The 16,309-nt window shown below is 39.2% G+C and overlaps 1 protein-coding gene across 10 annotated transcripts in view; it reads left to right on the top strand.

Annotated features, from left to right (window-relative positions):
- Tasp1 (taspase 1) overlaps positions 1 to 16,309 on the top strand; it is a 250,756-nt gene that overhangs the window by 185,934 nt on the left and 48,513 nt on the right. For 7 of the 10 annotated variants that reach the window (XR_003736073.2, XM_028883579.2, XM_028883576.2 and 4 more), the window contains one exon: positions 12,418 to 12,528. The exons of the other annotated variants lie outside the window; for them this stretch is intronic. Coding sequence is in view for 6 of the 7 variants with exons in the window: in XM_028883579.2 (XP_028739412.1) it covers positions 12,418 to 12,528 (111 nt within the window). In the remaining variant the exon portion in view is untranslated. The remainder of the gene's footprint in view (positions 1 to 12,417; positions 12,529 to 16,309) is intronic. 10 annotated transcript variants of the gene reach the window in all.

Genomic DNA, 16,309 nt, shown 5'->3' with positions numbered 1-16,309 from the left:
AGTAATAAAATTTTTTAAAGGATTCTTTTTTCAAAAAAGGCATAGTTTTAAGCCACAGTGTATTAAAAAATGCTCTATAAATGTTTGGTACCTCTGACTTTTGACTAAAGTTTAGTTAAGGACTTTCTGTTCAAATTTTTATTTTTTGAAGATTTCATACATATATATATTTTCTACCCCCTCTTCCCCTCCAACTTCTCTCATTCCTCCCCTTGAATTCATTTTTCCATCGTGATCTCGATGTCCCTTGCTCATAGAATCCCTCCTCTCTCTCATCTATTGGACTCCTGTGGTTCTACCTGGCACCCAGCCATGGATCTCTGCATCTGCTTTCTTCAGTCACTGGATGAAAGCTTTATGATGATAGTTAGAGTATTCATTAATCTGATTATTGGAGTAGATCGTTTGATTGGAAAATCTTTTCCCAACCCTTTACTCAGAGCTGATGTCTATCTTTGATGTTGAAGGTGTGTTTCTTTTTTTTTTTTTTTTTTTTTTTTTTTTTTTTGTTTTTCGAGACAGGGTTTCTCTGTGTAGCTTTGCGCCTTTCCTTGGACTCACTTGGTAGCCCAGGCTGGCCTCGAACTCACAGAGATCCGCCTGGCTCTGCCTCCCGAGTGCTGGGATTAAAGGCGTGCGCCACCATCGCCCGGCTAAAGGTGTGTTTCTTGTATGCAGCAGATGGGCCCTTTTCTCATACCCATTCTGTTAGCTTGTGTCTTTTTATAGGTGAATTCAGTCCATTGATATTAAGAGATATTAATGACCAGTGATTGTTAATTCTTGTTATTTTTGGTTTTTTGTTGTTGGTGGTAGTGCTTCCCTTCTTTGGGGTTTGTTGGTATGAGGTTATCTATTGCCTGTGTTTTTGTGGGTACAGCAAACTTCCTTAGGTTGGTGTTTTCCTTCTGGTACTTTCTGTAGGGCTGTATTTGTGGATAGGTCTTGTTAAAAGCTGGTTTTATCATGGAGTGTTTTGTTTTCTCTGTCTATGATGATTGAAAGCTTTGCTGGGTATAGTAGTCTGGGCTTGCATCCTCGGTCTCAGTATCTGCAGAATGTCTGTCCAGGACCTTCTGACTTTAGAGTCTCCATTGAGAAGTTGGGTGTAATTCTGATAGGTCTGCCTTTATATGTCACTTGGCCTTTTTCCTTTGCAGTTCCTAATATTCTTTTGTTATTTTGTATATTTAGTGTTTTGATTATTATGGTGAGGGGACTTTTTTAAAAAAAGTTTTTTGGGGGTTATGTTCTATTTGGTGTTCTATAAGCTTGTTGTACTTTCATAGGCATGTCCTTCTTTAGGTTAGGAAAGTTTTCTTCTGTGATTTTGTTGAGTATATCTTCTGTGCCTTTGAGCTGAAATTCTCCTTCTATCCCTATTATTCTTAGGTTTGGTGTCTCAGATTTCCTGGATGGTTTGTGTTAAGAATTTGTTGGATTTAACATTTTCTTTGACTGATGAATCTATTTTTTCTATTGCATCTTCAACGCCTGAGATTCTCTCTTCCATCTCCTGTATTAACTCTGTTGGTTATACTTGCATTTGTAGTTCCTGATTATTTGCCTAGATTTTCCATTTCCAGAATTCCCTTGGTTTGTGTTTCCTTTATTGCCTCTATTTCAATGTTCAAGTCTTGAACTATTGCCTTCACTTGTGTGACTGCCTTTTCTTGGCTTTCTTTAAGGGATTTATTGATTTCTTCAATTTTTTTCTTTGTCTTTTTCTCTACTTCTTTAAGGGAATTTTTCATTTCCTCTTTAAGGGCCTCTATCTTCTTCGTAAAATTATTTTTAAGGTTGTTTTCTTCTGCTTCTTCTAATTGGATTGTTCAGATCTTGCTGTTGTAGAACCACTAGTTTCGGTGGTGACATATTGCTCTTTATGTTGTCAAATGAATTCTTACACTGCCCTTTACCTATCTCTTCTTCCAATTGGTGCATGTGGGGCCTGTGCCTTAGGGGTTCCCCCTTCCTCCACTTGGTGCAGGTAGGGCCTGTGGTGTAGGTAGTTGCTCTTCCTCCACTTGGTGCAGGTGGGGCTGATGTGGGGGCAGGGGGGAATGGTTGGGGGTGTTGGGAGGCTGCTGCTGGATCTTTGATGGGTGGGGGCAATGCACAGTATGTGCCCTGGAGGTAGGGTCTGGAGACTAGGGCTATCCATCAGGGAGCCCAGATGTTCATATCCTCCTCCAGGTGCAGGTGGTTCCTGTGGTAGCTCCTTCTCCAGGTTCAGACAGGGCTCAGGTGGTCGCTGATTCGGCTGGGGATGGCTGGGGGTCAGGGAAGGCTGGTGCCTGGTCTCTGGGCTTTCATTTGGTTGGGTAGAGGTGCAGGATGTGCCCCTGGGGGGCTAGGATCTAGTAAGCAGTGCTGTCCAGCCAGGAGCCTAGACACTTTTAAAAATATTTTTTAAAAACATACTTCCGATTAAACATAGGCCTTGTGCATCTATATGCAAGGTAAACAGCCAGTTGGTAGACTGCATCCCTACAATTTTCTCTATTTGTCTTATATTCCTCCATTATATAGACCGCAAAAAGTCCATCTTCATGCTCTAGGACTTGGCAGCAGTTCTCTATGGTTCAGGCCATTGAGACATAATTTGCCTGAGTATTTCTGGAGAAACTTTTGTTCTCCACATCAAAAGACCATCACTCCTTCCACAGTCTTCCAGTCCTGAATGTGAACGTGATTCCTGGAATAACAGCAACTAGGTACAGTCATGGTGGGGTAGGTAGGGCAGATACAATAATCATAGATTTGTCACTGGACCTGCTGTTGCAAATGTGAAAGCTACTTAGGACTGGAGTACTTGTTTGAGGGAAAAAGTAAATTGCAACTTATTTAAATCATAGTAGGCCCAATTTTCTGTGGTTGCTAAGTGCATTATAAAATGATTCCTCCTTGCTGGGTCGACTGTGGTGCACGCCTTTAATCCCAGCCCTCGGGAGGCAGAGGCAGGCAGATCTCTGTGAGTTCGAGGCCAGCCTGGGCTACAGAGTGAGTTCCAGTAAAGGCGCAAAGCTACAGAGAGAAACCCTGACTTGAAACACACACAGACACACACACAGACACAGACACAGACACACACACACACACACACACACACAAAAAAAAAAAAAATAAAATAGTTCCTCATGTGAAAGGGGGAGGGATATGTTGAATATCTGTTCTCCTTAACCTCTTTATACAGATGTTACTTCACTTGTGATATGGTTGTCCCCAAGAAAGCCATCATAATTGAAAATGCTGTCACTTGACAGTGCACTATAGACACTTAAGCTATTCTAGTTTCATAACTATGAATACTGGAGGACAATGGCGGTTTACAATGGTGATCATGTGGCTGACTGAGTTGTGGTGAGCCTAGCATCTCCAGAAACAATTGCTTTCTGTATTGCTAGCCAGCAAAAACATGACTAAATTTATTCACATATTGTAGTAATACTACATGATTATTATAAAGCACTTCATATTTCTCAAAAAATTTTCAACTATACTCTTTCCATCCTTGTTTTTAATCCTCAAATGGTAGAAAACTCAGAACCAAAGGTCATGTGTCATTGTAGTATCCCCTATCTCATTTAATAAAGGAAGGTACACCCACAATGGATTTCTTTACTTCCAACAGTATGTGGAGAGAGAGAGAGAGAGAGAGAGAGAGAGAGAGAGAGAGAGAGAGAGAGAGAGAGAGAGAGAGAGAGAGAGAGAGACAGAGAGAGAGACAGACAGAGAGAGAGAGAGAGACAGAGAGAGAGAGACAGAGAAGATGTATTTGTGTACATGTGCATGCTCTCATGCACATATCTAAGTATTATCCCAAATCTTTAGTTCTTATAGCCCCTTTTAACTGGGAAGAGACATGTAGACTCTCATTTGGGCATTGTTGACCTGGTTACTCAGAGTAGTACCCTGACCTTGATACTTAGACCAGGGATGATCATGCTGTCCACATCAAGCCAATCAGCTGTTGTACAGTCTTATTTTAAAATGTGTTACATTTGTTTATGCTGTGGAACATTTATTTAAAGATGAAAAATGTGTTGCATTCTTTTATGTTGCATTTGTTTAACTTTGTGAAGCTGTATTACTTTGCCTGTCTAAAATACCTGATTGGTCTAATAATGAGCTGAATGGCCAATAGTGAGGCAGGAGAAAGGGTAGGAAGGGCTGGCAGGCAGAGAGAATAAATAGAAGGAGAAATATTGGAGGAAAAGTTGAAGGAGCGAGAGAAGGAAGATGACACAAGTGACCAGCCACCCAGCTACCCAACCAGCAGTGGAGTAAGAAAGAAAGAAAGATCCATACAGAAATAGAAAAGGTTAAAGTCCAGAGGTAAAAGGTAGATGGGATAATTTAAAGTTAAGAAAAGGTGGCTAGAAACAAGTCAAGTTAAGTCTGGTCATTCATAAGTAATAATAAGACTCCCGTGCATGATTTATTTGGGAGCTGATTAGCAGGTCCCAAAAGACCAAAGAGCAAAAAGACCAAAAATAACCAACAACATTTTGGCATTCCAACGTTGGACAGTAAGAAAGCTGAACAACAGTAAACATTCTTCCTTTGGCTATTTTGTTAGATATATGTAGAGCAAGCATATTTCTTTCTGCTTGGGTTGTATGTATTTGAATTGACTGTGGGGTTCTTATCATTGTGAAGTCAGCCATGTCTGACACTAGGTCAAGTCCCCAGAATTAGTACATACCCGAAAAAGGAAAATGATCATTTATTTTGCATAGGAATAAGATCTTGATTCTCATGTTATTTGCTTTGTGTCAAATAGCCTGCTGTACTTTTATTCCAACCCCCCCTGAATTGAGTTTTTCTCTTCATTTTTGACTATTCAAAAAAATCATATAAATGCAACAATATATAATTAAAGCCAATAACTGTTGTTTGTTTTAGCACAAGAATTAGTTCATTCTTTGACAGAAAACAGAAGAGGACTGCACAAGAGAGCTACATCTCAAGTAGTAGTTACTGGATAACTTTAAAGCCTCCATTCTGCCCTTTGTTGGCTTTTAAAGAATCTTGAATGATTATTAGTTCATGATTTCTTAAAGCTATTCTATTACATATGTACCATCCTGCATTTACATAATCACTCAATGATTGGGTTTTTCATAGTGTATAGACTGGATCTCATTTTTAATCCTTGACCCCTGTTATGGACAAGAAGATAAATTTGCTTACAAGTTGCCTTGCTTATGTGGTTTTTGTTTTTGTTTTTGTTTTTTTTTGTTGTGTGTTTTTAAGTACCTGCGTTTACTTTGGTTCTTTCCTCATTATAAGCATTTTCTCTTTTTTTAGAGTTACTTGAAACTTGTTATCTCTTTCTATCCCTCTATAAATTAAAACATGAATGACAAATCAACTTCCTCTTTGGTCACCATTGAGTCATATTAATTCTAAGACAGATACTTAACAAATACAAAAGAAAGCAATGAATTGATAATTTTCACTTTTCTTTGTTGTTTTTCTAGATTGTCTAAAAATTATAAGGTTCCACTAATTTAACATTTTTGAATTTTTTTTAAATTATGACTCATTTTTCTCTACCTTCCAGTCTTAAGAAGAAACTTATGATTTAATTCTGAAATTTCTTTTATTTATTAGACATAATAAAAGGCTTCCCACTGCCTAAGGCTTCTAGGTATGTATGAAATGTACAAAATATGCCATTAAATCAAGCAGAGCCACAAAAATTCCATAACCAAGGTGGAGAAAAAGTTCAGGACTTTAGTTTAAAAAAAAAAAAAAAAAAGGAGAAGCCAAAAAATATATCCTAGCCAGTGCTCTAAGGTTAACAAATTAAAACTTTGCTAAATTAGGACACAGTGAATTTCAAGATAAACAGGGCCTGGGGGACTGGTAGAAGAGGGAAGGAGTTCACAACCTTAGCTCAGAGAAGGAATTTCACAGCAGTCAACTTTGTGATGTCCAGGATTCTGACATGCATCCTCAGGACACTGTGTTGACATTGTATCATGATAGGAGAGCATATAAATGACTGGATTTAAATGGAAGACTGAAGTCAGTAGCCCCCTGCACTCATTCCAGGATCACACACGGACCTCCTGCTGACAAATAGAACTGGCTGCTCTTCTCAGTGTCCACCTGGCTAAATCCATTTGAATATCTTCTTGCCTCACTTTTACCTTAAGCAGCATCTACTGCAGCAAAATTTAGCCCTATGGGAGGTAAAGGGTGGCTGTCCAGGGAACATGGAAGTGTCTCCACACTTCCTAAGAAACTCTCACCTAGATCTCTACAGAAGCCACTTTGGCAGTCTCCCTATCCCTTCTCCTAACAGCTGTTTGACCCACCTGTTCTCAAAACAGCCTGTTTGAGTTTCTTCTCTAAAATATTCTTACCTTTTGATGCCTTTCCACTCTGAAAAAGATACAAATGTCGGCAAGTACTCCATGGTCTATGAGATATCATTACTGCCCGATCCCTCAGCCTCATTGCAGGTCTTGTTTGTTATGTTGGCCATTTTCATCTTGTTTTTGTTTTTCTAAATTGCCAGGTCTTTAACTCTTCAGGACCTTGGCATGTCCTTTCTTTTTAGCTTGCTATGTCCTCCTTTATAACTCCTTTCTTGTTCCTTCTTTATCTATTATTGAAATTTCAAACACTGTCCTTTCAGAAAGTACCGTTAGCAGTGGATTCTTCATCTCAAGTCTCCATCTTAGCCCTGATTAGATTTTCCACGGAGCTATTTTAAGTAGTTCCATGTTGTTTATCTTTGCTTGCTTGGATGTCTCCAACATCAGCATGTAGCCAGGGATCCAAGACTTTGTATTTTGTTTGTTTGCTTTTCGAGACAGGGTTTCTCTGTGTAGTTTTGAAACCTGTCCTGGAACTCACTCTGGAGACCACGCTGGCCTTGAACTCACAGAGATCCTCCTGCCTCTGCCTCCCAAGTGGTGGAATTAAAGGCATGCACCCCCAGCCCCCAGCTGTTTCATTTTGTTTTTATTGATCTATACAAAGCAGGGTAGGGTAAGTAATACCCAGATAGGGTAAATAACTAATAATACTCAATAAATACCTTAAGAATAAATGAAGGAGAAGTAATATTGCTATGCATATACTCTTTGAGGTGATGTATCACCCTTTGGTAACCCCTTTCCTTTTATTATATAGGATTAAAACAAAAAGAACAGTTTACATATGTGATACTTCTAATGGGAAGGGAACATTTATAATGCAAAGCTCCTCATTGTGGGAACTGTGTCCAGCAGCACTTGCTTGACTTTTTGCAACAATGAAAAATGATAAATGTGGTTGGAATTCCACTAGACAAGTGCTGTGGGACAGTCTTTCTGTATGCTGTGAATATGTGTTGCTCCCATTGGTTAATAAATAAAGCTGATTTGGCCTGTGGTAAGGCAGGATAAGAGCCAGGTGGGAAATCCAAGCAGAGAGACAGGGAGAAGGGTGGAGTCGGGGTGGACATGACCCAGTTGCCCAAGGAGCAAGAAGATGCCAACAGATTGGTAACACCATGGCCCTGTGGCAATACATAGATTAATAGAAAATGGGTTAATTTAAGATGTAATAGCTAGCTAGCAATAAGCCTGAACCATAGACAAAACAGTTTGTAATTAATAAAATCCTCTGTATGTTTATTTGTGAATGAGTGGCTGCAGGACATAGGAAAACTAACGTCTACAGACAATGATGTCCCTTATTATTTGCTTAGTGTGTTCTCAGCTTGTCAAGCAAGTGATATCACCTTCTTAACCCTCGGAGCCATCAGTCTTTCAAAGCTTCTCTTATACCATAGATTTCTGTTTGTTTCTTGCTCCTCCGATTTCAGCAAAATAAAGTACTCTGACCTATCAGATCCTAACTATTTCCCTCTGACCTTTTCAGTCCAGTCAGTCAGTCAGTCAGTGTGTGTATGTGTGTGTGTGTGTGTGTGTGTGTGTGTGTGTGTGTGTGTGTGTATGTGTGTGTGTGTGTGTGTGTTTTCCTCTTCCTTCATAGTGTTGGGTGCTTTCAACATTATTGTTCCTTTGCTCACCACACTTGTCTCCTCCTCCTTTTTTTGATAAACTGGTTCTAAACTTATTGATATGACAAAACTCTTCTCTGTGCCTAGAACTAGGTGTCTCTTTGTGCTGTTTATACCAGGGACATGGTGCTTCCATGCCTGCTGGTCTGCCTTTCAGTAATTCTCTGGAATCTTGTAGCAGATATTGAGAACCTACAATATTACGACCACTGGGTACTCTTCCATGTAACCTTTTTAACATTTCACCATCTCCAAGCTGAATGAGCTGTGAGTAACTAACTATTCTTCAATGTTATGGGCTTATGTGCAGTAAACAGGGTACAGAGTGAAAGTGAGTAGAGTTTGTACTCTGGGCAAATGGGTGTATAGGAAAACAACTCAAAACAGGGAAAACATACAACAGCAGCTCCAGAAGGTGTGTAGTGCTCTTAATAGTCTGTGCCATTTAAGATCTTTGTGCAGAGATTGATAGAGACTTTTCTAGGTGTTTATCTTCCTTATTTGTACATTTGTACTTTATTTACCAAGTCCATGATAAAACAAAACACATCCCCTGGGTCCTAAAGTAAAAGACATTGCTCATAAACACAGAGTTCTGGGAGACATAGTCCTGAACTACATTATAAAGGACATAAGGTTTAGCACACACATGGGATCTTGACTATAATAAGCAAAGCCTCTGTTCCTTCAGAATTGTTTTAAAATGCTTTCCATGTTTTAAATACTGAGTCAGAGACGTCTTTCATGTACTTTTGATTAGTTAAATTAACCCTTTTCCAATTCAGTGCTTTACCCTCACTCACAGACAGCGTGACACCCAAGCTCTTTTGGAAACATGAGGACTTTTATTTTGTTGTGTTTGAGTTTTGTTCTGTTTCGTGAGACCAAGCTGAAGATCACTTAGCATAATTTTTTTGCTTGTTTTAGAAATATGGATAGTGGTAAATTACATAGGATAGATCGAGAGGCTAAGAACTGGGGGAAAAAATTGTAGTAAGTTTATATATCAGGACATTCTACAGTTGCATCTATTTGATCAAAGCTTAAGAGTAGACGTATCAAATATATACTAAAGGAAATTTTATCAGTATATTTGAATCATAGGCAAAAATCATAATTTATTAGAAGTATCAAATATATACCAAAGGAAATCTTATCAGTATATTTGAATCATAGGCAAAAATCATAATTTATTTAAATTATGTCCAAATAAAATTTTCAGTAAGAATAAAAGGCAATACTGTTGAGTAATGCTATTTTGAAAAAAACATATGAAAGCAGAAAAGATTAATTCATATAAAAATATGGAGAAGAAACTTGTCCAATCAAATAGAATATGCTGCAAGACTGTAAGTAAATTTATACACTATTTAGAGGAGAGTAGTTTTCATAATTTTAAAAATTTATAGGTTCAAATACATGTGAAAATTAATATATAATTAAAATATATTTTAAGTCAGAAAAAAGACATTTTAAAGTCAGTAGACAAGGAACGAATTTTTCACCAAAGTTTTATTATACAGTTGGCTGACTATTTAGGGGCAATAAGTTCTCCACAGCAATCTTTATCCCAAAATTAATTCCAGAAGTTTGAAGTCTTAAAATTAAAATCTGTAATTGTAAAAGAAGTAGTAGAAAACATGGGCATGGGCAAAACATTTTCATAATTTCTAACAAGTGAAGGCTTTTCCTGTAAAACTTACAATACAGAAGCCTTAAACCAAAAAGTTGACAAATCAGCTGCATAAGCATCCAAACAAATAAGCCAAAAATGAAGAATCCTAAGGAAAATCAAAGTAGTTAATAAATTGGGGAAGATGTTTGTATCATACATGGCCAAAGACTTATGCCTTGATGTAGAGTGTAGCAAATTAGGAAGAAAAAAATATTAGGAGTCAGGTAAAAGCAAATTTTAATTTGACATTATGGTTTATTTTCCTGATAGAAATGTGGCAAGAAGGTTTGAACTCTAAGCCAAAGTAAGCACTCTTATCTTAAGTAGCTTTGGACAGGCATTCTTTAGCTGCTAGAAGATAAGTGGTTAATACAGAGATAGAGGAGGGAGTCTCATTTCCCATATTCCTTCTCTTCCCTGCCCCTCCTCACCTTTTCCCTTGTCATAAGGCAAGGACAAGTGCTTTTTTTAGTGTCTCTCAAATAGGTTTCTCCTCTGTGTCTGTTGGTTTGCAAGAAGGGAATTATCCAGTCTCTGCAAGTTTAGGGATACATCTCTTGTTCTAGTATGACTCCTGGACCATAGATCATGGATTGGCAAGTGTGCTGACTAGTTTTATGTCAGCTTGATACAGTGGAGTCATCTGAGAGACAGGAACCTCAATTAAGAAAATACCTCTAGAAGATCAGGCTGTCAACAGACTAGCCTGGAATGTATTTCTTTAATGATCCAAGACCAAGTCTGTGGGTGGAGCCACCCATGGATGATGTTCCTGGGTTCTCTAAGAAATCAGGCTGGGCAAGCCATGGAGAACAAGCTACTAAGCAGCACCTCCTCACCCCCCACCCCCCACCCCTGGGGCCTCTGCATCAGCTCCTGCCTCCAGGTTCCTGCCCTGTTTGAGTTCCTGTCCTGACTTCTGTTGACAATGAACCATAATGTAGAAGCGTAAGCCAAATAAACTTTCTTCCCCAAGTAGGTGATGTGTTTCATCACAGCAATAGTAATCCTAACTAGAACAGCAAGCTTTATGGAAAAGGCTGAGAACAAACAGTGCTTGCTTCACAAGCTTCATTGTGATCCCTGCTACCTGTTTGTCTCCCAGCCCCCCTTTTTTCTCTCCTCCCTAATCTTTCTTTTCTTACTTTTTTACTTTTTAAAAACCAACCATTAAAATTGTTTGTTTTTGAATTCTTAGGTCATAATTTGCTGACCACTGTTCTGGAGGATTCTTTCAGACATTGAACCAGCTACCTCCATTTCATCTTTACTTTGTACTTTTGCCTTCAGAGGAGAATCAAGCCTCCAATTTCTGATCCTTTTCAGTTTTGTAGCTCAACTAGATGGTTTTCTGAAGGTTCCTTCTGCTACAAGTTCTCTACTCCTTGGAAACTTGAGACTTAACTTTTGTGGGTCTCTTAGTCTTTCTATTGCTGTGATAAAGCACCATGACCAAAAAACTGCTAGGGGAGAAAAGGTCTTTTATCAACTCTTGTTCCACATCACAGCCCATCATTGAAGGAACCTGGAGGCAAGAGCTGATGCAGAGGTCATGGAGGAATGCTGATTACTGGCTTGCCCCTCATGGCTTGCTCAGTCTGCTTTCCTATAGAACCCAGGACTATCACCACAGTGATCTGCCCCCCCCCCCACATCAATCTCAATCAAGAAAATGCCCTACAGACCTGCTTACGAGCCAATCCTGTGGATGCTTTTTTAAAAATTATTATTATTATTAAGATCCTTCTTCCTAGATGGCCCTAGCTTGGGTTAACTTGATATAAAAACTGGTGAGCACACTGGGTCTGTAAGGGAAATAGCTGCGTCTCCATCTCTTCTTCCCTAAATATCTGCCTTTTTTCCCCCTTAAACTTTTGGGTCATTTTTACCCCTGCTTCCTTTCCACCCAACATTCCCTGGGATTTAAGGAGGGCGTGGAGATAAATGCATGTATTTAATCTACTAAATTTACCCAGAAGTTTCCCCCAAATCCAATTTGGTTAGTTTTATTTTTACTGCTTCCTTTGATAGTTGTTGGGTTAATTTTGCATTTGTTCTCCACGGGCTCACTTGTTATGCCAGATGTTCAAGAAGATGTCCTTGAGGAAGAAAATGAGGGGCTTTAAAATGTAATGTCCTTAATGTTCACAGTGGTTCAGTGTGTGAGATCTCAAGGAGGCTGGGCTGTTTCTAACCACCAGATTCACATCATAGAAATTCGACTTCACCCTTATTTGTGTAAACCATAAGGAACATTTTTAAATGTTTGTAATAAAGTTTGTGGCTTATTGTTTAAAATTGAATTTAAGGTAGTAAATCAAAGCGTTTGGTGGTGTGCCTCTGGCAGCAGGGCAAGCCTTGTGCAGAATCCCCAAAAGTTGATCAAAGGGTGATACTGAGCATTTTTGTGTGTCTGTCGTTGTTTTGGTCCTTTAATCTGATGGTGTTTCCAGTTCTATTCCAAATACAGTACTGCACACGCTCTCCCCAGTCATGTCATCTTGGCAGTGTTTGACACTGCCTTTGCCAAATGGCTTCTGTTCAGGCATGAAGCTGCCTTTGCCATCAAGTGTATATGAGGTATGAACAATGACTGTTAGAAACTGGGCATCTTTCACGTTCTTGTTGGTGCCACATTTTTGTTCCTGTAACCAAATGGAAATTGAAAATGAAAATAAAAGTGACTGAGAGGTGACTACCAGTCTTTTCTGCCCAGGTTCACCTTTCCTTGCCAGTGAAGATGGCGTGCTCGGTGGGGTGATTGTTCTCCGGTCATGCAGATGTTCCTCAGAGTCTGACTCCTCCCAAAATAAGCAGACACTTCTAGGTAAGTGGAATTTCCATTTATTGGGAAATTTCTTCTTTTCATTTTTTTTCAAGACATGAAAAGGCTGCTGCCCTTAGTCAGCAGTTTATACTTGTGATGTCTGTCAGTATCCCACTGCTCGCACTCTTGCCTTCCTGTAGATAGTTATAAAACATCACTGTTGGTTTTTTTTTTTTTTCCTTTTTTTTTTTTCCCCCCAGACAGGGTTTCTCTGTGTAGCTTTGCGCCTTTCCTGGGACTCACTTGGTAGTCCAGGCTGGCCTCGAACTCACAAAGATCTGCCTGCCTCTGCCTCCCGAGTGCTGGGATTAAAGGCGTGGGCCACCACCGCCTGGCCACTGTTTGTTTTTAAAGCTATGCTTAAAGCATGGTTTTAAATGAGCTTCACTGAAGTCTTGTAGTGAGTCTCACTCTCCTGTCTTATTCCATGGAACATTAGAGGTGACCCGTGACAGTACATATAATAACATGGAAACAAGATTCTTCCTGTCCCCCTTCTTCTAAAGAAGAAGACCGTGTGAAGAGCTACTGGCCTAGATCTGGTCCTGGTTCCCTGGATTATTAGCTTTGCTAATGTCCTGTATCACTTTACTGTCCCTTGCCACTCCTTATCTGTAAAATAAAATGTTTGCCACACTTTCCTCACAAAACTGTTTTCACGAAGGGTTGGTCAGTGAGTGTTTTTGTAGATTGCAGGTATGCATCCAGATGTGTAGTTTTGGGTCTAGCCAAGAAGGTCTACTTCATACCTGTAGGGATGAAGACACCCTCCCTGCCATTTATCAGGACACAGACAGACTGGTGGTGTTGCTAGAGCCCACAGGCTGCTTTTTACTCATCTATTTATCTAGATATAAACTACTTTAAAGTCTATATAGCAGAGACTCTAGGTGTGTCTTTTTAATTAACTTTTTAATTAAAATATACACATATCCAGAAAACACAAATCATAACTACACTTTCTTGATGAATTATTTCCAAGTGAACCTACCTTATGTAATTTGTACCCAGATTTAAAAAGTTGAACTTTAATGCCACCCCAAAGGCCCCTGTGACCCCTCCTAGTCTCTGTCTTGATCTGGGTTATCCATTACCCTGACTTGTAACACAATACTGAGTTTTATACACAGGGAATTTCTAGATTATGTGCTATTGTATGTGGCCTTTAGTGAATTCTGGCCGTAGTTTGTCTAAAGAACTTGAGTGGTGACAAATGAAGGTGCTCCTCTGTTAGTCTTCAGTTCCCATCAGGGCATCTGGGTTCTCATCTTTAGGACCCCTGGGATTATTGTCACCAGTATTATGAACTATGGTCTCCCCACCCCCCCCCCCCCCGCCCCGCCTCTGCTTTTTGTTGTTTTGTCTGTTTTTTTTGAGACAGTGTTTCTCTGTGTAGCTCAGGCTATCGTGGAACTCTCTCTGTAGACCAGGCTGGCCACAAACTCAAAGATCCACCTGCCTCTACTTCCTGAGTGTTGGGATTAAAGGCGTGTGCCTTGTGAACTGTGGTTTTTAGCCACTTTTCCGCTTTTACACTCCTCACCCCCCAGCCTTCCCCAGTCAGGCTTTCCTTTTCTATCATCTCATAAACAGTTCACCTCCAATTTACTATCAGAGTTTTCTCTGTAACACACCTGCAGCTGAGTTGATAACCTAACCATGGCCCTAAGCTAAGGGCAATTGGGAAAGAAGACAGTGGCCCAAAGCAAAAAAGGACAAAGATGAAAATGTGACCAAAAGAACTATACTAACGCCAGGATCAGAGTAGCCTAAACAAGACTGATATAAGTTTTTGTGATGAATTTATTGCTTGTTTAAACTGAAGGTTGAGTATCTTTCAAAAATGTGCTGAAATAAGATCAGAATAGGTATCCCTTAAGATCAGAATAGGTATCCCTTAACATTATTTCCATGTTCTCTACTATTTTGTCTTTACTTTTTTGTTGCCCAGGTTAGCTTCAAATTCTCTATTCTTGTACCTCAGCCTCTCCATTGCTGGAGTTACCGGTGTATTCCACCATGTCTGGCTTTTACTTTTGGTTGACATATAATTATATACATGAATAGTGTACACTGTGATGTTTCATTTTATCTGTGCATATACTGATCAAATATGGCCAATTAGCATATCTATCACTTAAGTTTATTATTTCTTTGTTCACAGAATATCTAAAATACTCTCTTGCAGCTATTTTGAAATATACAATAGATTATGGGTAGCTATATTTACTCTGGTGGGCAATAGAACTTACTTTTATTCCTGCCATCTGTCTGCTGTATATGTTCCTAAGCCCAAACCATGTTCTTCTACCCAGCCTTAGGAAGCATTTGAGCCACTCTCAGTTTCTATGAAATCAGCCTTTTCATATTCTGTATATGTTATGCTCACTACTTTTACCCTTTTATTGAGGGAACTCTGTCTCTGTCTCTGTCTGTCTCCCTCCCTCCTTCCCTCCCTCCCTCCCACCACTGGGTTACCTTCAGATATGAAAGATGGATGCCAGTTACCTAACCTAATGGGAAAAGTTGCTGTCATTTCCTGGGGGACTGAGAGGGTTAGGGAAAAAACACTCACATACTCTTTTGGTGGTTTCCTTCAGCCCCTTTCATTACTCTTCTTTATATTCTCCATTCTCTGTTCTTTTTTTTTTTTTTTTTTGGTTTTTTTCGAGACAGCGTTTCTCTGTGTAGCTTTGTGCCTCTCCTGGAGCTCACTTGGTAGCCCAGGCTGGCCTCGAACTCACAGAGATCCGCCTGGCTCTGCCTCCCGAGTGCTGGGATTAAAGGCGTGTGCCACCAACGCCCGGCTCATTCTCTGTTCTTATCACAATCTAGAAATGTCCCTTCTGTTTCTCTTGATGTTTTCCCCCTAATTCTCTCATTCTTGATGTTTTCCTTCTAATCATCTTAACTCTGTCTTTATTCTTTCCCTTACAGCTTATATACTCAAGCAAAATCCTTCAGGCAACATTCTGTTTTTCAAGTGAATGATTACAATGAATACAAGTAAAAAATAGCGTGTTTTCTATATTCCTTACATGATTAAACATACTGGGTATTTCAGGTGAAAAAGAAATTATCCCAAGAACCCATTTACATTCATACCCAAGCAACTTGTTGTAGATGAACAGAGTGTAAGTAAGCAAGGTATTCTTTTACTGGCAGGCTGTATTTTGAAGTTACAAAGAAAGGACCAATCACTCAAAAGGTAATCTTATAAGAAATCTTAAAAGAATCACAAATCTAAACTTTTATGTATGAGAAAGAATTAGTCAGCTCTACTTTAAATCTTTAGGGTGCATACCCACTCATCAACAGTTTCTTATATCAGGAGATTGAGGGTAGAAATGGGTGCAAGGAATTAGTCATCACCTTTGGTCATCAACCAATTCTAGCAAGAAAGGCACATCAGCTAATGATAATTGGGCTGCTTTGTTCTTGTTCTCTGATCTTAACAAGTTCCTCATTCAACTATGTGCCTTTCTAAAACTTTAGATTGTCTTCTTGAGTTTTTCACCTCAAAGCTATTTCACAAAAACATCTTAGTCTAACTTTAAATTATTTTCAAAGCTTTGTTTCTGTTATTATGCACTCCAAAACCTGTAAACACATCTCTCAACATTAAGATTAGAAGAATTTAAATTAACTGGGTTAATGGGACTCAATTATTTTCCTTAATTATTAACCTAAGCCACAGTCTATGTGGCTCCTCAGTAGTAACTTATGAGTTCTAGCTATGTAACGCTTGCTTACTTTAATTTTAATCATCAAAACTGTATTT

Source organism: Peromyscus leucopus, chromosome 4 (genome assembly GCF_004664715.2).
Source record: "Peromyscus leucopus breed LL Stock chromosome 4, UCI_PerLeu_2.1, whole genome shotgun sequence".
In the NCBI taxonomy this organism is placed as follows: domain Eukaryota; kingdom Metazoa; phylum Chordata; class Mammalia; order Rodentia; family Cricetidae; genus Peromyscus; species Peromyscus leucopus.
This window is presented reverse-complemented; position numbering and strand designations above follow the sequence as displayed.